Here is a 24,890-nt window from a genome sequence, read left to right as displayed (position 1 = left end):
CTTTTCCAGTATTTTAATATCTACCTTTGTTTGATACCTCCCAAATGAGTTGCTAGTATTGTTATTGTTTTTCTTCGTTTGTATTTTGCAATCAATGGTTGCTTCCATTTTCCAACATTTTTGCTAATATCTTTGCTCACCATTGCTTCTTGTGTGAAATTGATTGCCTTTGATTTCTCTTATAATATCTCTTCACTTAGAATCTATGGGGGATTTTAGGATCTGTAAGGGGCTTTAGTTAGCTAAATAAAGTCTTTATTTAGCTCTGACTTTTGAAAGAAAAATCAAATTGCATTTAAATGTCTAGGTTAATAGAAATGTCCATTTCCTTTGGCACTTATTATTCTAGTTAGTTGGCATTCATCCATCTGAGGATTTGTGCTTTGCGTTGCATTCTCTGTAAGCATTATAAAAATGTGCACAGCAGCAGCTTCATTTCAAGTTTTTGTCTTTCTCTCTGGTTGTGTGTACATTTTTTTCATTTGTCTTTGGTGGTTTTCAGTTTCAGTATGGTGTGATTGTGTGTGTGTTTGTATGGGTGTCTATGTATTGTTTATCTTAAGATTTGGTATACTACTTTAAAGTGAACACTTGTCTCGTGGAAAACAATTTTTTCAGAGACCTGGGGGTTGTGGGGGATGGTTCTGGGATGATTCACACACATTACATTTATTGTGTACTTTATTTCTATTATTATTGCATTGTAATAGATAATGAAATAATTATACAACTCACCTAACGTAGAATCAGTGGGAGCCCCGAGCTTGTTTTCCTGCAGCTAGGTGGTCCCATCTGGGGGTAATGGGAGACAGTGACAGATCATCAGGCATTAGATTCTCATAAGGAGCATGCAACCTAGATCCCTCACATATGCAGTTCACAATACGGTTCGTGGTCCTATGAGGATCTGATGCCACTGCTGATCTGACGGGAGGTGGAGCTTAGGTGGTAATGTGAACGATGGGGAGCGGCTGTCAATACAGATGAAGCTTCAACTGCTCGCCCGCCACTCACCCCCTGCTGTGCAGCCTGGTTCCTAACAGGCCATGGACCGATACTGGTTCATGACCCAGGTATTGGGGACCCCTGCTTTAAACTGTTCTTGATATTGTCCATCTCTTCCTCTCTCTGATTTAGATTTATTCTCCAGCTCATTGGTTAGTCATTGAGCCAATATCCGACTATCTAATTTGTCTGTTGAATTTTCAATAGAAATGACTATAGATTTTATTTTGTAGTTGTTCGAGTGGGTTCGTCTGTTTTTTCTTGGTAGTATGTGGTTATTTTGGTTTTAATTTCTTCTTTTCGGTCTTGAATAAGGTTAGGCTGTTTTATATTATTTTAAAATAGAGCTATTACACAAGGCTTCTGTTTCTGTCTGTGGTGCCTGCTGACTCTCATGCATAGAGTGCTGATTTCTCTTAGACCCTTTCAGCTTTTCAGCATTAGTCCTTCTCTGGTGGCTGCATTTTTCCTTGAGGGTCTTCAGGGTCCTGGATCATGGGAGCATATTTTTTTTAGAGTAGGTTTGCATTTGTTTCTGTAACATCCTTTGAGAGTCTCGTTACCCTCGAACCAGCCTTTATGTTGATGTTTATGTTGGGATTTTTCTAGCAAATGTAGAAAGTAGAAACTCATACCCTGACTTTTGCAAGGTATAGGCCCAAAGTTGTTGTTGTTGTTTTTTAAGCAGTTGTTTTCTTCAGAGACCACACAGAAACATATGAGCATCCTTTTTGTCTCTCTCTGTTGCTTCATATTTTTTTTCCCTCTATTTTACCTGTCTGCATAGGGGCAGAATTTCATGAATCTTGCATTTGTAAAATTTCACCCCCTGGTGTGTGTGTTCCAGGGCCTCCCCTTTACCTCCGTGTGGACAGTAACACCCAGGCCCCTGTTCCTGGGACCCATATTCACCCCAAGGCAACCTCTGAACTGGTTTTGGTGTTTAAGGCTCCGGTTTCTAGTTTCTCATCATTAATGATTTCCTTCCTTTGTTGCAAGCTTGTATCTGCATTTAAAGCATTTTTTTGTTGTTGTTGTTTGTCTCACCCATCATTTCTAGGTGTCTGTAGAAGGAGATTTTGGTTTATCTTTATCCTTCATCTTGCTAGAATCAGATAGATGGCTAGTCAAAATTTAAATTTGCAAAACAGTCATGCTTTCATCTTTACTCCCTAGCTGGGTCCTTCATGTTCTGGGCTCGGCCAGGTAACAGCCTTTCTTCTGCGTCATGTCCTGGAGCTTCTTGTATCTTTCTCAAGACTTATAACTTGACATTTCCATAAATTCCACAATGAAATGAAAATACAAACAAATGTTCACAGTCACCCAGACTGACAGTGAGCAGCAGGTTAGGACTTCTTTCGGGCTCTTAGGCAGGGAGGGAATTTTTGAGTGGGAGGAATAATTTTATAAGTGATGAGTTCATCAGTGAATATATTTGGATTACGAGCATGTTTATTTTCCTGTTCCTCCTTGCAGCATGGAGAAATAGTGGCTAGGATGGACCCCAGGACACGTTTTCCGTGTGTATTTATGGTGTTCAGAATCGTTATGTTAGGGGACTCACCACTGCAGTAACGGGGGACTCCGGTTAACCCTTTCACAGCCCATGGCTTATTTGGTGAGGCGATTAGATGTCCACCTTTAGCTGGGCTCAGCCTGTCCTGTGAAGGATAGATCTACAAGTAAAGCCCAAATCCGTTGGTCCACATTTCTCACAGGGTGGATCTGGCTCTAGTCAAGATCAGAATTCCCCGGGGTGCTAGGAAAAAAAAAAAAAAAGTCGATGCTTATATTCTGTCTCTGATTTGCCTAAACCAACTCTCTGGTGGATGAGGCCAGGGAATCTGCATTTTATGCATTTTGTCCATATATGTATAGGCAAGGAGTATGCATTTTTAATCTCCAGGTAATTTGTAGTCATAGCGTGAGAAAAGGTGGCCCCGGTGAGGTGGCGATGGCAAAGCCAATGCAGTCTTAAGAATCCTTTGGGCAAACAATTTCTTTTGAGATGGATTGGCAACTAACAGAGAGAACCTAGGTGTCTTAGGTTGCTTTTTGCTTGAGCATGGTGAGAGGAGAGGGTTCAGTCTCAGTGGTTTATACAGCGACTCAACTTTAGAGATGTTTTATGGGTTTTCCCCTGTTTTTCTCTTTTGGTGGCAGAGAGGGATGGTTAAAGTCATTTGGTGACGTGAATGGAAAGGGGAAAAAGGAGGCAGGAGAAAGTCTAATTGAGCATTAACTTCCTTGAGCTTTGTATTAAGATGTTGCCTGGATTTCAATTAAGTAAAGCACCTTCTTCCCCATCCCTGGTTGCTGGTGGGTTGCCATGGCAGCAGGCACGCTGCAATCTGTAGCCCACCCCTGCCACCTGCCTCTGGCATGGGCGATTCTACAAGCCCTACTGAGCCAGGACCTGACTGTCTGCAGACTCTGGGCTGCAGTGGCAAAATAAGGCACAGGTGTCAGTGAGGAGGTCAGAACTTGCCACTTGAGGTGGTTTATGGGGTGGACTCTAATATTAAACTTCAAGAAAACGTGACAGGCGGCTGTGTCTGGGTGGGATGTTGGGTTCCTGCTCACATACTTTGGACTGGATTTGGGAGCCTTATGAGCAGAACCATCACAGGTTATTCCACACTCACTCTCCCAGTGTCTAAGGTCTGAGTCCCTCCTTGGGTTTCCCTTGGGTCCTCCCAGAACAGAGTTTGTCAGAGTGAGTTGCATACGCTGACACTTGCTCTTGTGTTGCTCCTGGCTCGGTAAATGGGGGAGATTATGGAATCTGTCATCCTAAAAGAGATTCCAAGAAGAGGAACATGTTCTTGGCAAAAGGCAATTTGCTCCGTTTGGGGCAAGGTGTATAAAATGAGAGTATAATGCCAAAGTGAAGATCCCCACTAAGCAGTTAGCAAGAGGTCTGGGCTCTTGGGAGCCCAGCTTGGGAGTTTATTTTTAATGGGTTTCCTTTGTTTTTTCCCCTGGATCCATCTTCCTCCTCTGAATTAAGTTACCTGGAGTAGCAGTCAGACCTGCAGACTCCCAAGCCCTGCCTGGGTCTACCGTGGAGTCCAAGAATCTGCACTTTGCTCAAAGCTCCCCAAGTGCTTTTGAGGGGTTTTCTTGTCGTTTGTTTGGGTTTTTTGTTTGTTTGTTTTTGTTTGTTTGTTTGTTTGTTTTCCATGCTCAAGCTCGAGAACCACTGTAAAATATCATTAACTTGGGCTGGGCTCAGTTCCAGTCTTCTACCATACAGCTACTCACAGTCTGCTTCCGCATGCACATGTGGCCTCAGCTTCCCACCTTTCTTTGTGTAAGAGGAGCCACAGGGTTGAGTTGAGGATAACTGCCTCTTCATCTTCCAGCCCTGTGGTCCTTTTTTTTTTTTTTTTTTTTTTTAACCTTAGTGGGCAGTACTCCTCTGAACACTAGGACAATCTGTATTTCTCAAACCTTCATTTTTCAGCAAGACATGTCTGCCTGTAGCTGAAATGGAAAGAATACAAAGCTCTCAGCAGCCACCTTACTCCTTCTCGAAACCTTTGCTGAATGGCATTTGTTTTCCATTAGGAACTAAACCATTGTTCGTGTGTCCCTGTGGTCCCTGTCTAAGTAGGAACAGGATGGGAAAGGTTGCTCCCAGCCTGGCAAACGTTTCTGCTCTGCCCCATTAATTCTTAGGGTTCACCAAGCAGGGTCCATTCTTGAACATCAGGGCAGCCTCCTTTGTCCCCATATTGATTTCACTAAGTCCCATGCTGTTTGATTTCTAATTTATTTTATTCCTCCTGTCTCAGAACCAATGTTTTTCTTGGCTCTGTTAGCTCCACGCAACCTCAGGTCAGCCTTTGCCTGTCAGCCTCCCTTCTGACCCAACACTTCCATCTCAGAAAGCAGAGGCTTCAAGAATTTAGCCTGCCTGCACTGGGAGTCTGTGTGGAACCTTAAGTCTCTTGGGCATCTTGGCATAGCACTGATTGGATTCATTAAAAGAAGACAGCCGTCTTTTGAAAATGCAATGGCCCCTGACTCAACAAAAAAAATGGCAGAGAAAGAGATGTATTTCCCTTGCTGGGAGCTGCATTTGAATGGGTTGATTCATGATTTTGGTTTTTGTTTTTTTCAGGAACCAATTTTCCTCCTGACCATTTCCTTTCTTATCATTCATTTCTCATGGACAAATTCACAGACCACAGAGTGGTGTTTGTTCTTCCTGGCAATTAGCTGTCTCATGCTATGTCACTAAGTTTCAATGTCTCAGGTGAATTTCTAAAAGTCATGTATATATACAATTTTTGAACAAAAATCAGCCTGAAAATAGAAATATAATGGCTTGATGAAATAGCATTATATATCTATCTATCTATCTATCTCTCTCTCTCTCTCCAATGTGTGTGTATATATATCCTATATATATAATGTGTTGTATATAGATGGTGCATGTATTTACGCATGTATCTGTGTGTATATATCTTATCCATCTGTCTGTCTGTCAATCTGTCTATCAAGCATAGTCTACTCTGGATAACCAGCCAGCCAGCATGCTTTAAGGATAGTGCAAACTGGTATCAGTGTTAGCCTAAGTAAACGACATTAGAGGAGTGCATCCACTATTTAAAAATAAAAAAGACAAAGTGACGTCGTATTCCAAAGCAGTATAGACTATCTTGAAGGGCAGCAGCCCCCTCCTTTTATTGATGGAAAGTCTCTATTATCTTTAGCAGTGGGTGATCCTTTCTGAAGGTTGAAAATGTCAACGTGAACATGGAATTTTAAAAAGTGTTGCTATTATAGCCAAGGCATGCTTTCATTCTGCTGACATGGAGAATTGGCATTTGATGGTATTTGAAAATTCTGCACCAAATCTTATCATAATCTAATTTTTTTCTCCTCCACCATGGGCCTCTTGCCCTTTTGGATTTAAGTTAAAATGGATTAGGTGTACTAGATGCCATTACTCTTTCTTTTATATTTTTATAAGTGCAATACTAGTTTGTGGCAGAAACTACAGAATGTGGTTTGTGTTGTACGTGTTATGGGCTAGATGGGTCCTATACCTACTCCCATCCACTCTCCACAACAATCCTGTAGAGTGGGTAATACTATTACCCTTGTTTGGCAAGTGCATAGACTGAGGCACAGAGGGTATCAATGAGCATCCCCAAAGATGCATAACCAGGAAATGGCCGCCTTGGTGCATGAACATGTATGGGCAGAGAAACAGCTGCTTTACAGTGAGTGAATGCAGTTGGCCCAGGTTCTCTGTCCCCCAGAATCATTGTTCCTGCTTTCTTTGCAGTGACACCAATAGTCCTCCTTGTCAATACCTCAGAGAAAAAGGAAAAGAGAGAATCCTGAAGAAGTAAGAAAAGAGGAACATGCACCAAGCCTGCTATGGGTTTTTCACTTGTCTTCCTGATCTGTGCCTGCTGGGAGGACTGTATGCCTTTGGCCAGCATGCCAGCAACTTAGGTTGTCCCCACCTGTGCCCCCACCTGCCTGCACCTGCCATCCTTTGATTTGATTGACAATCCCCAGGAGAGGACCTGGAGAAAATGACAGACTCATAAACTGTGCCCAACTTTTAATCTGCATGTGGGCACATACATGTGTATATTCTGTCTCACACACATACACACACGGAATGAACATTCAGAAGAGATGAGTAAGGGGAAACTTCTGGGACTCACGGCAATTGTGGCTTTCTACCCTGGTACTCCTGGTGAGGGAAATGGTGGATCCCATGTCTGAATCACTTTTGCTGATCCTCTGAACAGGAGGATGGTGGCAAGACTAGCAAACTAGCAAGAAGCAAGCATGATCTGCCAAGGGCACCCACCATTGTGCAGGACTACTCTGTCATAGTGCTGCCTGTGGGTTTTTCTTTCCATGCTCCACTACCCACCCTCAACTCAAACCTTGGCAAAAGTTTGCCACGATCCCATTTGACTTGTGTTCTCTTTCTTTTCCTTCTTTCTTTCTCTTTCTTTCTCTCTCTTCCTTTCTTTCTTTCTTTCTTTTCTTTCTCTTTCCTTCTTTCCTTCCTTCCTTTCTTTCTCTTTCTTTCTTTCTTTCTTTCCTTCTTTCTTTCTTTCTTTCTTTCTTTCTTTCTTTCTTTCTTTCTTTTTTTCCTTCCTTCCTTCTTTTCTTTCTTTCTTTCCTTCCTTCCTTCCTTCCTTCCTTCCTTCCTTCCTTCCTTCCTTCCCTCCTTCCTTCCTCCCCTCATCTCTTCCCTTCCCTTCCCTCCCCTCCCCTCCCCTCCCCTTCCCTCCCCTTCCCTTTTCTTTTCTTTTCTTTCTTGATGGAGTCTCGCTCTGTCGCCCAGGCTGGAGTGCAGTGGTGCGATCTCCGCTCACTGCAAGCTCCGCCTCCCAGGTTAATGCCATTCTCCTGCCTCAGCCTCCCAAGCAGCTGGGACTATAGGCGCGCGCCACCATGCCCAGCTAATTTTTTATATTTTTAGTAGAGACGGCATTTCACTGTGTTAGCCAGGATGGTCTCGATCTCCTAACCTCGTGATCCGCCTGCCTCAGCCTCCCAAAGTGCTGGGATTACAGGCGTGAGCCACCGCGCCCGGCTGACTTGCGTTCTTTTTCATGGAGAAAACCCAGTTTCAGAGAATTGTCATTCTACTTTAGTTGGGACCCCATTCTTGTAGTTTGTTTTTTTTTCCCCTTAACTGTGGGAAGTTTACCTTTGCGCTGAGTTGTTTCTTGAGTGGATTAATAGCATGAAAATAGTGTTGGTGAAATAGTTAGCTGATTAAGAAAACAAACTTTTTGAGAAAATCATTTAGCTGCATTTACATAATGTGTAAATTATATGCATCTCAATGATTTGCTAATTACTGCTTAAAAGCTCATGCTGATTACAAATGAGCCCCACCTAATCTGTGAATGATCCTCAGAGCCTTGATATGGCTTCACTTTCCTAGGCTTGTAGGTAACACTAACACAGGGATTATTTTCTCCCTTAAAGAATACAGGTGCATCTGTCCACTGCAGGTTGTCTGTGACACAGTATATTTCGTAATGACCTTCACTCTGATCCTCCTTGTGGAAGGCTGGTCCTTGGGTGGGCCTAGGCAATTCAGTTCTTCGGGAAACAGAAAGGCTCTAGATTAATTCTCTGTGGATCATTGATCACCAAAAGATCTGAATCTTAAAGGATCTTGAAAGTCCTGCTTTTATTAGTCTATATCCGGGATCAGCAAAGTATAATTTGCAGACCACATCTGGCTTGCTGCCTGATTTTGTGTTAATAAATAAAGTTTTATTGGAATACAGACATACCAGCTCACTGACACATTGTTTGCAGCTGCCTTTGGGTGACAATGGCAGAGTTGAGTAGTTGCAACAAAGCTGACCCACAAAATCTAACATATTTTCTATCTGGACCCTTACCAGGAGAGTTTGCCAGCCCTTGATCTCTACGTTTGTAAAATAGGCCTTTGGATAAATCAATATTGGTCTATCAATAAGACAGGATATTGTGGAGTCAGGTTCTTCGCCTTAAAAAAGTTTATCAACTCTTTAAAAGATGTGCAAAATGTTCTGTGTAGGTGTGCGTGGACATTTTTTTCAGGAAAGAACATCCGTTGGCTTTCCTAATTCATTTCCAATGAATTACAATATCTGAGTACCTACTATGTGCCAGGCACTGTGCTAGATACTGTAGCTGTGGTTGTGAGCAACGCAGGCCCAGGTACTTCTTCATGCAGTTTATGGACATGAGAGGTGGTGGGCCTAGAAGCAGACGACAGATAAATGATGTACTTGAAAATGTGAAATATAATGGAAAATCAGGCTGCCAAAATATAGCTTCCCACTTCATACACATGTTCTTTCTACTATATTATTTAAGCTGAGCTTGAAGAAATAATCAGAGACCAATCATGAAAATAACATTTATACCACAGATGTCTCAGAGTAGGATGCATTGGCCCTTTGAAGTTCAACTAACATTCTGCCAATTTTTTAAGTGGTGATTTATAATTCCTGTCCAGCTCACTTTTATTATCCTAAGCACCAAAGCTTTCTAGAGGCTTGGAAGATAACTGGATGTGCCTGACTTTGAAGTAATTCGAACAATGAACACACCTTTTTTTTCTTTTTTCTTTTTTTGAGACTGTTGCCCAGGCTGTTGCCCAGGCTGGGGTATAGTGGCGCAGTCTTTTTTTTTCTTTTTTCTTTTTTTGAGACTGTTGCCCAGGCTGTTGCCCAGGCTGGGGTATAGTGGCACAGTCTCGGCTCACTGCAATCTCCACCTCCCAGGTTCAAGGGATCCTCCCGCCTCAGCCTTCCAAGTAGCTGGGATTACAGGCACCCGCCACCATGCCCGGCTAATTTTGTATTTTTAGTAGAGATGGGGTTTCGCCATGTTGGTCAGGCTGGTGTCAAACTCCTGACCTCCAAGGTGATCTCCCGCCTTGGCCTCCCAAAGTGCTGGGATTACAGGTGTGAGCCACTGCACCTGGCCAAGATTAAGAATTTTTTAAAGGTTGTCACCTCTGGGTGATGAATGATTTTTAGTCCTTTATTGTGCTTATTTTCTAAATTTTCTCTAATGTATGGGAATTTCTGTATTAACAAAATATTTTAATAAATCTTAAGAGAAAAATCTTTTAAAAAAATTTTAGGGCACAATGAAACACCACTTCCTCTGGGCAAATGCATTTGCTCCTCATTTAGTAGACATTCTTATTTTATGAGCAGTTGGAATGTGCTGTCCTTGAAGCTCATCTTGGGGAATTTCTTGGGCTAGAACAGAATTCTAGAAGCACTGGCACTGGAAATAGCTGTTCTCTCCAACTCACAGGAGATGAGTGATCATTTAGGCGGGCTGAGTCAGAGGCTGTTGCTGCCCTGGAAAGGGGGAGTGTTTAAGCTAGAAGTGGCCCTGAAGTCTATCTAATTTGGCTCCTTTACGGATGGAAGCAGCTAAGACCTTTAGGGGTTGCAACCATTGCTAGGGTTTCACACAGAAAACTGGAGATAGAATTGGCCCATGGATTCTATGCAGTGGATTCCATTCATCTGTGTCTTTCTAAAGGGAGTGGAAGAGCTGGGGTAAATTTGATGGAGTCTAGAATACCGAAGGCATAAATGGCGAAGGACATGAATAAGGCTTCCCAAGTGTGGCTTTTCCCCTGCTCCTTCCTTCCTTCTCCCTCCCCTTTTCCTCCTCTGGCTGCTTAGCACCCACATCCCTTGGCTGTGTTGGGGAATCTCTTATTCTCCCCACCTTGTGGGTCTTGGTGGAAGGCAGACCTGCCTTTCAGGATAGAAGTTGGATTTCAGGCTGGGCGCGGTGGCTCACACCTGTAATCCCAGCACTTTAGGAGGCCAAGGCGGGTGGATCACCTGAGGTCAGGAGTTCGAGACCAGCCTGGCCAACATGACGAAACCCTGTCTCTACTAAAAATACAAAAATTAGCCAGGCATGGTGGTGCACATCTGTAATCCTGGCTACTCAGGAGGCTAAGGCAGGAGAATCGTTTGAACTCGGGAGGCAGAGGTTGCTGTGAGCCAAGATCATTGCATGCCAGCCTGGGTAACATAGTGAGACTCTGTCTCAAAAAAAAAAAAAAAAAAAAAAAAAAACCACAAAAAAAACCACCAAAAAACCCCACCAAAGCTGGATTTCAGACCTTCCCTTTCTTGGGTCCTCTCGCAGCTACAGGTGACCTTGGCTTGGCCAGTCAGATGGACTTAATAACAGATGGGTCTGCCGGCAGGGATCAGCATTGTGTCAACAACCTAAGCTGAGGCATTTGATGTCCAGCACCAGGGTCAGAGGTGCTGCCCCAAGGCTGTTGTCGTGGCATTTTGTCTATGGAACAAGAAGCCCTGGTCTCCATTGTCCCTGCCTGGGTTCCCAAATGGGATCTGCAGCTCCAAGAGGGGAAGCGCCCCTTGAGTCCCTCAGGACCCTTCTGATGAATGAGTAGCTGGTAAACTCACCCAGGTAAAACCTCAGCTTTCCTGGCCTTCTTGTAACAAAGACAAGAAGCAAAACCTGCATTTCCAGGCGTGTGCTCGTCTTTTTCTCTTTCCATTGTCCTCTCCAGTGATGATCCTGTGTTTGGCATCAGTTTTTTACATCCTGAAAAGCCAGAAAACCCAGACATCAAGAAATGTCTATGGAATGTTAGTGCGGTTTAAGCCATTTTAGTTCCACATTTTCCCTTCACTTATGTGACCTTTGATGAAAGATTTTCGTTTTTGGTGTAGTTTACAGAATAGAATACTATTTGCAAATATTGGCAATGTGTATACTGTTTCAATTGTAGCAACTAACAGTTTTCGTGAATATTGTCATGTTTTGATTTCTGGTGACCAACTCGTAGGACAAGAGAGGAAGTGGGAAAGTGTATAACTATAGAGATGTGTTTGAGACATAGCCTTAGGGAAGATGCAAGATTCCTTGGTTTGGGGGAATTTATTTTTCTGTCACCTCCTCTGTTGTGGTTGCATTTGCTTGTCTATCCCACTTGTGATAGCCCATATCCTCTTTTTTTTTTTTTTTTTTTAAAAAAAGAGGGAGAGAAGAGTTTTATTTGATATAAGAAACTGGTTTCTATCAGGGCAATTCAATACCTTCCCACCTTCTAGTCTTAAATTCCTTTGCTGTCCCCTCTGTGTCTTTGAAACAGAAGCACATGTATCCTTCAGTGTCCAGATATCAATAATATAACTAAGAATCAAGTATATCCCTGTTCATTACCCTGAGACACCTAATGGGACAGTAATAGTTGGACTGAAGTCTATTTAGGTTCAGAGGAGGTACCTGGACTAACTTGTAGTTGGGCAGTCTAAAATGTTGATGTTCAAAATTTAGTTTGTATCAGAATCATCATGGGGTGAGTGTGGATTGGGAGGGACATGGCTTGAACAATGCAGATTCCTGAGTCTGTCTCCAAAAGACTCTAGTAGCTCCAGGGTGGGTCCAGGAGTCGGCGTTTCGGGAGCTCCCACTGTAACACTGCACCAGGTGGTCTTCACCCAACACTTTGAGATGCAGCAGTCAAGGCTGTTTGCCCTTATTCTTAGAACTAGAGAAGTTGACAGAGCAGCAGTACCTCAAGGGCAAAGTGAGCCACATGACAATTAAGTTAATATTATCAGTTGAACAGGAGCCCTGAAGTAGGTACTATTCTCTTGTCCACCTCCTCCTTGACCTGGTAATTGACAGCCATGTAAGTTGAGCAAGGGGCTACCATGGGGAGGTTGGGAGTCCACTGCAAAGCTCTTGTAAGTATTGATGTTCTCCAAAATACGCTTTCTCCAGTAAGTGTGCTGGGACCTTTTTTTTTTTTTTTTAAGCAAATGTCCTTTGCTGGTGGACCCTGCGGAAGCTATGATGGCCACCCTCCCACAGGGCATTTGCACTGACCGTGCATGTTCAAGGTGGGCTGAGAAGGAGTGGAGAGGTGACTCTGGAGCCCATGTGGGATTTGTTTTTAGACCAAAATTAATTCATCGGGAGTGAGCTCATGCTCATGAAATGGTTGTTTGTGGCTTTATGAAGTAGAAGAGCTCACCTGGTAGGTGGACTTTTAATATTATTGGACATTTTGGCTCTGTCACCTGAGAGTAGAAATTATCTTACTTAGATACTTGGAACAAGGAACATTGAAGTGGGTGGTCTGCTTAATGGATGAGAAATCTTTAGCAAACAGTGAACCCAGTTTCTCTTCTGATGTGCATTTAATTTTCACCAGTTATGCAGATCTATTTGTATCTGTGTTGTCACTAAGCAATTGCTTATTCATAAGCATCAGAGGTGAGACATAGATGACTTTCCGTGCCTGGGAAAACATGTACTGACTACAATTGAATCATCCTCCTTACACGGGCAGTGTTTGACCTTCTGATAATCACATGGCTTGTGATTATCAGCGTGATAAATGGAAATATCTATTATAGTTAAAAAGCATATAAATAAGTTCATGATCACATCACCTAAACTTCAGATGCTTCTCTGCTTAAAGGTTAGGAACTAAACATAATATATACATTTATTTTTATTTTTTATTTTTGAGAGGGAGTCTCACTCTGTCACCCAGGCTGGAGTGCAGTGGCATGATCTCGGCTCACTGCAACCTCTGCCTCCTGGGTTCAGGCGATTCTCCTGCCTCAGCCTCCCAAGAAGCTGGGACTATAGGCGTGTGCCACCATGCCTGGCTAAGTTTTTGTAGCTTTAGTAGAGACAGGGTTTCACTGTGTTAGCTGGGATGGTCTCAATCTCCTGATCTTGTGATCTGCCAGCCTTGGCCCATAATAAATATTTTAGTTATCTTTCTATGAAGTTTTCTTGGTCTCCAGTGGAATCTTCTCCTGCCCTGGACTACACATGGCCCATGTAGTACATCCTGCATAGATTTTACATGGAGATGAATGTGTGGCTGCTCTCAGGGTAGAGTGCAGTCAGCTTGCTCAACTCCATAGAACTTGGGCCTTAAATTGGGTCTGTGGAGCAGGAAGTCCTGGTCTCCCTTGTCCCTGCCTGGGTTCCCAAGTGGGATCTGCAGCTCCAAGAGGGAAATTGCCCCTTGAGCCCCTCAGGGGCTCAAGTAGAGTTGTCAGGTCAAATACAGGTTACCTTGCTACATTTGAACTTCAAATAAACAATGAATACCTGTAGCATAAGTAGATCCCACGCAATATGTGGGACATACTTACACTAAAACAATTTTGGTTTTATCTGAAATTTAAACATAACTGGGCATCCTGTTTTTACTTGCTAAATCTGGCAACCCTAGCAAGAAGCCTGTCCACAATAGATGCTTTGTATTTGTGTGCACTGATTACAAAACTCCTGTGTTGTTTACAAGAATTCCTGTGCTATGGGGGAAAGAAAACTAGAGAAGCTCTTGTACATCCTCTTCTTTCGAAAAGAGTGATGTTTCTCATGCTGAATGGGGAAAAGGTGGAAGCAATTCCCTTGGAAACTGGCACAAGACAAGGCTGCCCTCTCTCACCACTCTTATTCAACATAGTAATGGAAGTCCTGGCCTAAGCAATCAGGCAAGAGAAAGAAATACAGGGCATCCAAATAGGAAGACAGGAAATCAAACTATTCCTGTTTGCAGATGGCATGATTCTATATCTAGAAAACTCCATAGTCTTGGCCTAAAAGCTTCTTTAGCTGATAAACAACTTAAGCAAAGTGTCAGAATACACAAAGTGTCAGTATACAAAATCACTGTACAAAAAATCACTAGTATTTCTATATGCCAACAACAGCCAAGCTGAGAACCAAACCAGGAACGCAATACCATTCACAATTGACCCCAAAAGAATACGATACCTAGGAATACAGCTAACCAGGGAGGTGAAGGATCTCTACAAGGAGAATTACAAACCACTGCTCAAAGAAATCAGAGATGATACAAACAAATGGAAAAACATTCTATGCTTATGGAGATAGGAAAAATCGATATTATTAAAATGCCCATACTGTCACAAAGCAATTTACAGATTCAATGCTATTCCTATCAAACTACCAATGACATTCTTCACAGACTAGAAGAAACTATTTTAAAATTCATATGAAACCAAAAAGGAGCCCAAATAGCCAAAGCAATCCTAAGCAAAAAGAACAAAGCTGAAGGCATCACGTTACTGAACTTCAAATTGTACTATGGGACTACAGTAACCAAAACAGCATGGTACTGGTATAAAAACAGACACATAGACTAATGGAACAGAATAGAACACCCAGATATAAGGCTGAACATCTACAACCATCTGATCTTCGACAAAGGTGACAAAAATAAGCAATTGGGAAAGGACTTCCTATTCAATAAATAGTGCTTAGATAACTGGCTAGCCATATATATAGAAATTAAACTGGATCCCTTCCTTACACCATATACAAAAATCAACTCAAGATGGATTCAAGACTTAAGTCTAAAACCCAAAACTATAAAAACCCTGGTAGACAACCTAGGAAATACCATTCTCGACATAGGAACAGAGAAAGATTTCATGATAAAGATCCCAAAAGCAATTGCAACAAAAGCAAAAATTGACATATGGGATCTAATTAAACTTAAGAGCTTCTACACAGCAAAAGAAACTATCAACAGAGTAAACAGACAACCTACAGAATGGGAGAAAATTTTTGCAAACTATGCATCTGACAGGTGTAATATCCAGCATCTGTAAGGAGCTTAAACACATTACAGGAAAGAAACAACCCCATTAAAGAGTGAGCAGAGGACATGAACACTTTTCGAAAGAAGACATAGACGTGGCCAACAAGCATATGAAAAAAATCTCAACACCACTGATCATTAGAGAAATGCAAATCAAAACCACAATGAGATACCATCTCACACCAGTCAGAATGGCTATTATTAAAAAGTCAAAGAATAACAGATGCTGATGAGGTTGCAGAGAAAAGGAAATGTATACACTGTTGGTGGGAGTGTAAATTAGTTCAGCCATTATTGAACTAAAGCACTGTGGCAGTTCCTCAAAGTGCTAAAAAGAAAACTACCATTCAACCCAGCAATCCAATTACTGGGTTTATACCCAAAGTAATAGAAAGCATTCCACCATAAAGACACATGCACATCAATGTTCATTGCAGCACTATTCACAATGGCAAAGACATGGAATCAACCTAAATGCCCATCAGTGACAGGTTGGATAAAGAAAGTGTGGTACATATACACCATGGAATACTATGCATCCATAAAAAAAGAATGAGATCATGTCTTTTGTGGGAACACAGATGAAGTTGGAGGCTATTATCCTTAGCAAACTAATGCAGGAACAGAAAACCAAATGCCAGTTGTTCTCACTTACAAGTGGAAGTTAAATGATGAGAACTTGTGGACACAAAGAAGGGAACAGCAGACACTAGGGCCTGCTTGAGGGTGGAGGGTGGGAGGAGGGAGAGGATCAGAAAAAGTAACTATTGGGTACTAGGCTTAGTACCTAGGTGACAAAATAATTTGTACAACAAACCCCCGTGACATGAGTTTAGCTGTATAACAAACCTGCACATGTAGCCCTGAACCTAAAGTGAAAGTTTTTTTAAAAAGAATGTGGGGGTTCACGCCTGTAATCCCAGCACTTTGGGAGGCCAAGGCAGGTGGATCACCTGAGGTCAGGAGTTCAAGACCAGCCTGGCCAACATGATGAAACCCCGTCTCTACTAAAAATACAAAAATTAGCCGGGTGGGGTGGTGCATGTCTGTAGTCCCAGCTACTCTGGAGGCCGAAGCAGGAGAATTGCTTGAACCTGGGAGGCGGATGTTACAGTGAACCGAGATTGCGCCACTGCATTCCAGCCTGGGTGACAGAGTGAGAATCTATCTCAAAAAAAAAAAAAAAAAAAAAAAAAAGTTTTAATATTGAAAGAGACAATTGCCTGAGAAAATTAGCTTTCAGGATCATACTACATAGTTCCATAAGGAAAGCAGGTAATACTTTTTTTTAAAGGCCCTATAATGTCTTGAGGAATCTCAAAAAGGAGTTTTAAAATTTGAGGCTAAAACTCCAACTTGGCCAAGTGGATACGTCTGTCTGATGTATAATAATACCTGCTACTCCCAGCTAGGTCTCATTGACAAACCTAAGCGGATCACAGGAAAATTACCAGTGTCTGTAAATAATTAGCTAATCATATTACTGTTATTTAAAGAGGCCTCATTTGGGCAGCGGGCATCTTTCAAAAGAGGAAAGAAATATGCCTGAAACTGAAAAATGTTCCACCTCACTTGTAGTCAAAGAAATATCCATGAAGCGAAATGTCATTTGCCCCATAAATAAACACACTTATTTCAAAATGAGAAATACCAGGGCTAAGAAGTGGCATAATGAGAACTTGCAAACTCTGTTCATGGGTAAGTGACACAGCCTTTGTGGAAATTTATTAGGGAATTGTATCATGGCCCTTTGATCAACAGTTCAACTTCTGGGAACTTTGTCCAGTTTCTGATTGTTTATATACATTAAAGGTTTTACAGTGATATTTATAAGAAAAAAAGTCTAGAAATAGCCAAAAGGTCCAATCATATGAGAATGTAAATAATAATTTGTGTTACCTGAAACTATACTGATTCTTTGGGAAACAAGAAGGCAGGGACAATATAAATTGATCCCCTTCTATTCTGCTTTTTTTTTTTGAGATGGATTCTCACTTTGTCACCCAGGCTGGAGTGCAGTGGCGCCATCTCGGCTCACTGCAAGCTCCGCCTCCCGGGTTCACACCTGCCTCAGCCTCCCAAGTAGCTGGGACTACAGGCGCCCGCCACCATGCCTGGCTAATTTTTTGTATTTTTTAGTAGAGATGGGGTTTCACCGTGTTAGCCAGGATGGTCTCGATCTTCTGACCTTGTGATCTGCCCACCTCGGCCTCCCAAAGTGCTGGGATTACAGGTGTGAGCCACTGCGCCCAGCCTCTATTCTGCTTTTGATTGGCCTTTGGTTTTATTTGTGTATACATACTACTTAGTGAATATATGTTGCTGGCCACTCTTCATTTTGTTTTGTAACAGGGGTTTAGAAAGAGTTTTTCCAGGGATTTGATGCTTTATGCACTTAACAGATGATGATTTGCCATTTGTGCTAATCCAACCAAATCATCTCCAATAATACCATGAGAATGTTGTTAAAGCTCTCGTGGCTAGTGATCTGTTAATTAGCATTGCCATATTCATCGGGGGCCTGCAATTCCATCATTGGGCCCATTAGATTTAGCCGGTTACACCATCTCAGGGACCACGTACATTCTGTGTTGCTGGTGGGATTGGGCCCATGGGCTATGAAAACGGAGGTTAACTTGGCATTTATCTAGCAAGATGTTCTCAGTCTGACATTCTTGAATCCATAAGGACTCGACAATTATTTCAAAATGGTCTGTGTGTTTTTTGCTGGATTGTAACTTTCGTTGTACTTTCAAAGGCGGTTGCTGATCCAAAATGGTTTGGGGCCATTCACTAGAGGACTTCAGAGACTTCCACTCTGCAGGGAGGAAGCCAGACCTTGAAGGGCAGGGGCTTACCTGGGCAGCAGGATTTGCTCATGGCCCCTGGGCTTGTGCCTGCAAGACCTGTGTCTGCTTTTCTCCATCCTATGATGTTTTGTGGCCACAATCATGTCCTCTGTTTTGGGGAAGAGGACATCAGGGAAGCGGATGCATCAGAAAGGTCACCTGGTGATTCCGTGGGAAAAGTGAGCCTGGGACTTTTCTGTTTTATTGTCGTCCTCACCCTTACATGTAGCACTGTGGTTCTTTTTCAGGAAAGATGGAGTGGGAAGGATGAGAGGCTGAGCCCTGGCAGTGGGTTCTTCCTTTGTGTGAATTCTTAGATGTTCAATTATAAGTTAAAAAACAAAATTTTAATGATGGGCAACTTTTTTTTCCTAACAACAAAGAATCTTCATTCTCCTTCCCAAAAGAAGTAAAAGCCTGTGTTGTGGGCTTAGCATGGGTAAATATTTTCTGCTTGCAGCTACTTTATGCTTAGAAATATGCTTAGGTCTAATGGGTTAACAAATACTACTATTATGAAATGTTTCAGGTTTGTCTGCAAGTAAGAACGATTATAGATACGAGATTTCCCGAGTCTTTCCCCACTCTGGTCACAGGCAATGAGAGCTCACCAGACTCTCCTTCTCATGGCAGCAACTGCTCCCACTACCTTTATTGGCATGCAATGAGCAGTTCAGCCTTTTCTCCACCCCCACCCCACCCCCCACTTCATCCCCAGTCAACCATGAGGCCCTAGTTAAAACATGGGCTCCTGGAGGCAAAGATGCTGTGTCGACTCCTGAGTCCACTGCAGACTGGCTGTGTGACCTCGGACCAGTTACTCTGCCTCTCTGTTCTTCAATTTACTCATTCGTTAAAGGGGATTAACCTCTACTTCATGGGGATTTGTAAGGATTGAGGACTCATTGAAGATAAATTCCCAATATTACCTATTAACCAGTGTCTCTGATGTTGTTTTGCTTCTGAGTTTGACATTGACTATTTCATCCCTAAATGAAATAGTCCCCCCTCTACTCCTCTTTCCCAAACTCCACTTCAAAAGTGCCCAAACCTTTCCAATTTCAAGAAACCTCACGAGGTTCTTGTCACTCTGGCACACCCTCACATCCCACAAGGTGCTTGGCAATTGCCTCTGCTAACTGATCATCCTTTTCCCACGCACTAGCATTTTACTTGATGGGTGCGATGGTTGAACTAGCTTTACCAGGAGCGGCAAGGAGATTCATTGCTCACGACGCATCATACTCTGTAATGATTTATTTGGACTAATCTTCCTTGTTGCAGACTCATTAGTGGCTGTCACCAAATGGTGGCTTATTTAATTTCCACAAGGACGTGAGACATTCACACCCTCCTGTTTCCTACTAGGGAAGGCACTGATGTCAGTTTTCACACATTGGAAGCCTGGGGCCAGGCGTGCATTTTTATTTCGGTGAAGAACTCTTTATGCTCCTTGATTTTCCTATAAAACATAAGCATAATGCTAGAATTTGCTCGTGGTGCCTCCGAGGTCTGTTGCTCTCCATGCAGTATCTGCAGGAGATTCAGAGTAGGATCCTTTTGTGACATTGGCAAAAACAAGCGCAACCGTTGGTGATCGTTAGAGTGTGTGTTCTGCCCCTGAGATTTGAGGGAATTTGTGTGTGTCTTCCCTGTCTGCCCTCTCTTAAATTATAAAATCCCCAAGGGGCAAGGTACAGTGGCTCATGCCTATAATCCTAGCACTTTCGGAGGCCAAGGCAGGTGGATCACTTGAGTCCAGGAATTCGAGAACAGACTGGTCGATACTAAAAAAAAAAAAATACAAAAGTTAGCTGGGCATGGTGGCATGCACCTATAGTTCCAGCTACTCGGGAGGCCGAGGTGGGAGGATTGCTTGAGCCTGGGAGGTGGAGGCTGCAGTGAGCTGAGATTGTGCCACTGCACTCTAGCCTGGGCAACAGAGTGAGACCCTGCTTAATCAATCAATCAATCAATCAATCAATCAATCAATCAAAAGTCTCCAAGAGAAGAGATTTTTCTTTTGGCCTTTATCAACTCTCACTGGAGAGCATCTAGTGCAGGCCTGTGTGCTCAGACCAGGCACAGGCACAGGAAGAGTGTTTGCTGACTGATCTAGGAGAAAGCTGAGGACCCTCCACCATGACCCAGGTTAGTTCACGGACAGCTCTCAGGGACTGCTTTGCTTATGTCTTTAGCATTTGTGAGCTTGAAATCCCAGATGTTTAGTTCAGTTTCTCAACCAGCATCTGCAGCCTGAGTCATCTACGTATTGTCTACTCGAAATGTATAAAACTCCTTCCCCCCATGTGTGCACAGAAGTGCATACATGCGCATACATACACGAAGGCGATCTAATATCTCAGGATGGTATTAAGTAGCAGTTGTATGCACTCACATGCACAAACACGTACACACATGCACACACACATACATGCATACACATGGTGTGGATACCACACAATGAATGTGGAGCTTAGCCTTGTGTAAATACTGTCTGGGAGGAGTTGCTATCTAATTGAGACAGCTGAATTCTCCACAGGCTAGTTTTGTGAGTCAGGGCTACTGACCAATGGAGGACTGGCATCCTTGCATTGTGGAGGATCAAAGACCCCCCTTTTCCTAATGGAACTGAGATTCAGCTGTTAGTAAGAGAGAAATGATTGGGAGCTGGGGAGGAGTGAGTCTACCTGCCCTGTACTTTCTTATTTTTCAATCTGTACTTGTATGATTTGAGTAAATAAATACAAAATGATTTTCTTTCTTTCTTTCTTTTTTTTTTTGAGATGGAGTCTTGCTCTGTTGCCCAGGCTGGAGTGCAGCCGCGCCATCTTGGCTCACTGCAAGCTCCGCCTCCCGGGTTCAAACCATTCTCCTGCCTCACTCAGCCTCCCGAATAGCTGGGACTACAGGCGCCTGCCACCACGCCCGGCTAATTTTTTATGTTTTTAGTAGAGACGGGGTTTCACCGTCTTAGCCAGGATGGTCTCTATCTCCTGACCTTGTGATCCGCCCGCCTCGGCCTCCCAAAGTGCTGGGATTACAGGCGTGAGCCCCTGTGCCTGGCTACAAAATGATTTTCAAAAGAAGTTTTTTTCTTTTAATGTTTTTTAATTTAAGCATTAAAGGCTTCATGAATTAGGCAGCATTCATAACTAGAAGACTTTCAGAGAGCTCCGTGTTTTTTGAAGTTCGAATAGGAAATAAAGTATAGAAATAGCTTAATTGGTTACAGTTAGGCATTTACCTTATTTGGACATAGTCTGATCAGTTGGCTGCCTCTGGTTGGCTGAAGCTTGGCTGCCTGTGATTGGTTGAAGCTCAGCTTCTTGTGATTGGCTGAGATCTAGCTATCCTATTACAAAAAATATATATTCCTAATGAGATTTTCATTTGTATACATACTAAGTTAGGTTGTAGTTCACTGTGAAGCAACTCAAAGTACAGCCTCAGACAAATGGCCTCCTGCTTATTTAATTTAACAGACACCTGAGTTATGCTTGCTGGGTTATTTTCTCTCCCAATAAAGGGACCCTTCATTCTATCTGTGCCATCACGTGTTTAAGATTCACTCAAGACCTATCTCCTCTAGAAAGCCTTCCCCACAAATCCATCCCGTGCTGTGAACTGAAAGCTGGAGGCTCTCTCCCACTCTTGTCCTCCCAATTTCAAATCCACACAATTTGGCTCCATTATGAATAAACAGCCCAGGGGACCATGGATATTTAGGATAAGGTTCTACGAATGACATTCTTCCAACATAAGCCAATTTGTAAAGGCATTTTTAAAAGGAAGGTTTGCTCAGGAAACCCAAGGGCTGGGTGCTATGGATGGCCCATGAATATCTATGGTATGTGGGCTGCAGTTCTGCCCTTCTCTCTCCTTCTCTGCTTGTTGATGTATATCTGATTCCTTCTAATTGTCCAGCCGCTTCCCTCGTTCCATTGTGGCAGAGCTGCTCGCACATCACGTGATGTTTCAGATTCAGCTTTGCACATTGGAGTCGCCAATTCTCCCTGGAGAGGGATTCTGATTGGCTGAGCCAGGCATCTGAATTGGTTCCCATAAATCAGTGTGACCGAGAGAGCAGGGTCACATATTATGTAATTCTGTAGGGCTATGGGACAGGGAACATGATGCTAACAATAACCATCAATACAATCAGCACTTAGTACATTGTAAGTACCTTCAGACATTGTTGCATTTAATCCTCACAAAACCATTGTGATATAGGTAATGCTATTATTCTAGCTTTACGAATCAAAAGACCACTGCACAGAGAGGTAAACAACTTGTTTGGCACTACACAGCTGACCAGTAGCTGAGTCAGGAAGGGAAGCAGGCAGCATGGTTCTGGAATCTGTGTCTCTAATCATGACTGAACATTGCTTGTCTTAAACGGGCATTGCTAGGATACCACATCTTCATCTTTTTTATCCTTCTTGGTACCTATGCTTTGGGCACTGAATGCCTGTTCAGTGATTTTTTTTTTTCTTTTTCTTTTTTGAAACAGGGTCTTACTCTGTCACCCAGGCTGGAGGGCAATGGTGCGATCACAACTCACTGCAGCCTCAACTTCCTGGGCTCAAGCCATCCTCCCATCTCAGCCTTCCAAGTAGCTGGGACTGCAGGTGCATACCACCACGCCTAGCTAATTCTTTATTTTTATTTTTTTGTAGAGATGGGATCGTGCCACGTTGCCCAGGCTGGTCTCGAACTCCTGGGCTCAAGCCATCTGCCTGCCTCAGCCTCCCGAAGTGTTGGGATTTCAGGCGTGAGCAACCATGCTTGGCCTAGTCAATGAATTGTCCGCTGAATGAATGGATGCCTGAGTGAATGAGAGAACACACAGAAGCATGCATAGTCTACAGGAAGTTTGGAGGGTAGAAACTTCTTCCTGCTGTAGCTTGCTGGAGAGTTAATGTGCACATGTTCAAAGCGCTCTCTTTCCCCATCTCTCTCTTTTTTTTTGTTCAGACAAGAGTGAGAATGGTGAGGCATATCAGAGAAAGAAGGCAGCAGCCACTGGCCTTCCAGAGGGTCCTGCTGTCCCTGTGCCTTCTCGAGGGAACCTGGCACAGCCCGGTGGCAGCAGCTGGAGGAGGATCGCACTGCTCATCTTGGCCATCACTATACACAACGTTCCAGGTGAGGTCTTGCCCGTGAGCGTGACAGCCACTGCCTGAAGGTAAAGTCATTTGTCAGCACAATTGTCTGGCTGGAAAAGGGGAATGGGCAATTGTGACATGGGTCCTTTTTGGAGAGGAGTGAAGGTGGCAGTACAAATCTTTCTTGACTTTATTTTTTGATCATCATAGATAGATCATCATATGTGAAAACTTCCCATTCCAGTTAGTTGAAACAACTTCTACTTCCTTTTTGTTTAGATATTTGTTACCAAGTTATTTGGAGCATAAATTCATAACTGTTACATGATTGCTGTGGAGGGTATGTTTTATAAATACTGGATATCTCTGGTTCTGCTTAATGCTGTTTGAAAATATAGTTGACCCTTGAACAACACAGATCTGAACTATGTGAGTTCACTTACACTCAGATTTTCTTCCACCTCTGCCCCCCTGAGAGAGCAAGACCAACCCCTCCTCTTTCTCCTCTTCCTCAGCCGACTCAATGTGAAGAGGATGAGGATGAGACCTTTATGATGACTCACTTCCACTTAATGAATAGTAAATAGATGTTATCTTTCTTATGAATTCCTTAATAACATTTTTTCTTGAGATTGCTATATTGTAAGAATACAGTTTATAATACATATACAAAATATGTACTAATTGACTATGTTATTGGTAAGACTTTTGGTCAACAGCAGGTTATTCATAGTTAAGTTTTGGGGAAGCCAAAAACTCTATGCAGATTTTCTACTGCGCAGGGAACCAGCGTTCCTAACGTCTGCATTGTTCGAGGGTCAAGTCTATTGAGTTCAGTATAATTTGGCACTGATAATTGCCTTACCTGCCTTCTTTATGTGGGCATCTTTCTGAAATGTTCTTATCAATCCCCTCCTATTTAGCATTTTAGAGTAATTTCTTTTATATCTTTTTTTTTTTTTTTTTTTTTTTAAGACAGAGTGTTGCTCTGCCCCCCAGGCTGGAGTGCAGTGGAGCGATCTTGGCTTACTGCAACCTCTGCCTCCTGGGTTCAAGTGATTCTCCTGCCACAGCCTCTTGAGTAGCTGGGATTACAGGTGTGCACCACCATGCCTGGCTAATTTTTTGTATTTTTAGTAAAGATGGGGTTTCACCATGTTGGCCAGGCTGGTCTTGAACTCCTGACCTCAGGTCATCCACCCACCTCAGCCCCTCAAAGTGTTGGGACTACAGGTGTGAGCTACCACGCTGGCCTGTTTTATGTCTTTAGTTGTATTTTAATTGGAAAAAAGGACATATTAATGCCTTATTTACAAAATAATGAATGTTTCTTTTAGAGCAACTAGAAAACATGATTAAGCATAGGAAATGATAAAGATATTTTTAAAAATAAATAAATTGAGGGAACCTGAGCAATTTGGGATGCATTTTGAAATTCCAACTCTCTCACTTCCTAACGAGGTTATCTTGACGAATTGCTTGAACTCCCTGAACCTTGGTTTTCTCATCTAAGAAATGGGGATAATGCCACAAGTGGCTTACTTAGAGAATTAAATGAGATGCTAAATATACATACAGCTTTCACTACAGTGCTTGGGACTTATGAGCACTTGAAAAATGGGAGCCATTGTTGGCATCGATGGTACTCCTGCTGCCTTTTCAGCCATGATTTCCTCGATCTTGAGATCTTAAACATGCTGACCCACCTTTTGTTGTTTGGGAACTCGAGTTTGAGCAATCATCTTCCCCAGGGAGCATCTTTGG

The 24,890-nt window shown here is 42.8% G+C and overlaps 1 protein-coding gene across 12 annotated transcripts in view; it reads left to right on the top strand.

Annotated features, from left to right (window-relative positions):
* Positions 1–24,890, top strand: part of SLC39A11 (solute carrier family 39 member 11) — a 564,735-nt gene that overhangs the window by 337,281 nt on the left and 202,564 nt on the right. For all 12 annotated transcript variants that reach the window (XM_054535708.2, XM_054535705.2, XM_054535703.2 and 9 more), the window contains one exon: positions 22,996–23,166. In XM_054535708.2, coding sequence (XP_054391683.1) covers positions 22,996–23,166 — 171 coding nt within the window. The remainder of the gene's footprint in view (positions 1–22,995; positions 23,167–24,890) is intronic.

This window comes from Pongo abelii, chromosome 19 (assembly GCF_028885655.2).
Source record: "Pongo abelii isolate AG06213 chromosome 19, NHGRI_mPonAbe1-v2.0_pri, whole genome shotgun sequence".
In the NCBI taxonomy this organism is placed as follows: Eukaryota; Metazoa; Chordata; class Mammalia; order Primates; family Hominidae; genus Pongo; species Pongo abelii.
This window is presented reverse-complemented; position numbering and strand designations above follow the sequence as displayed.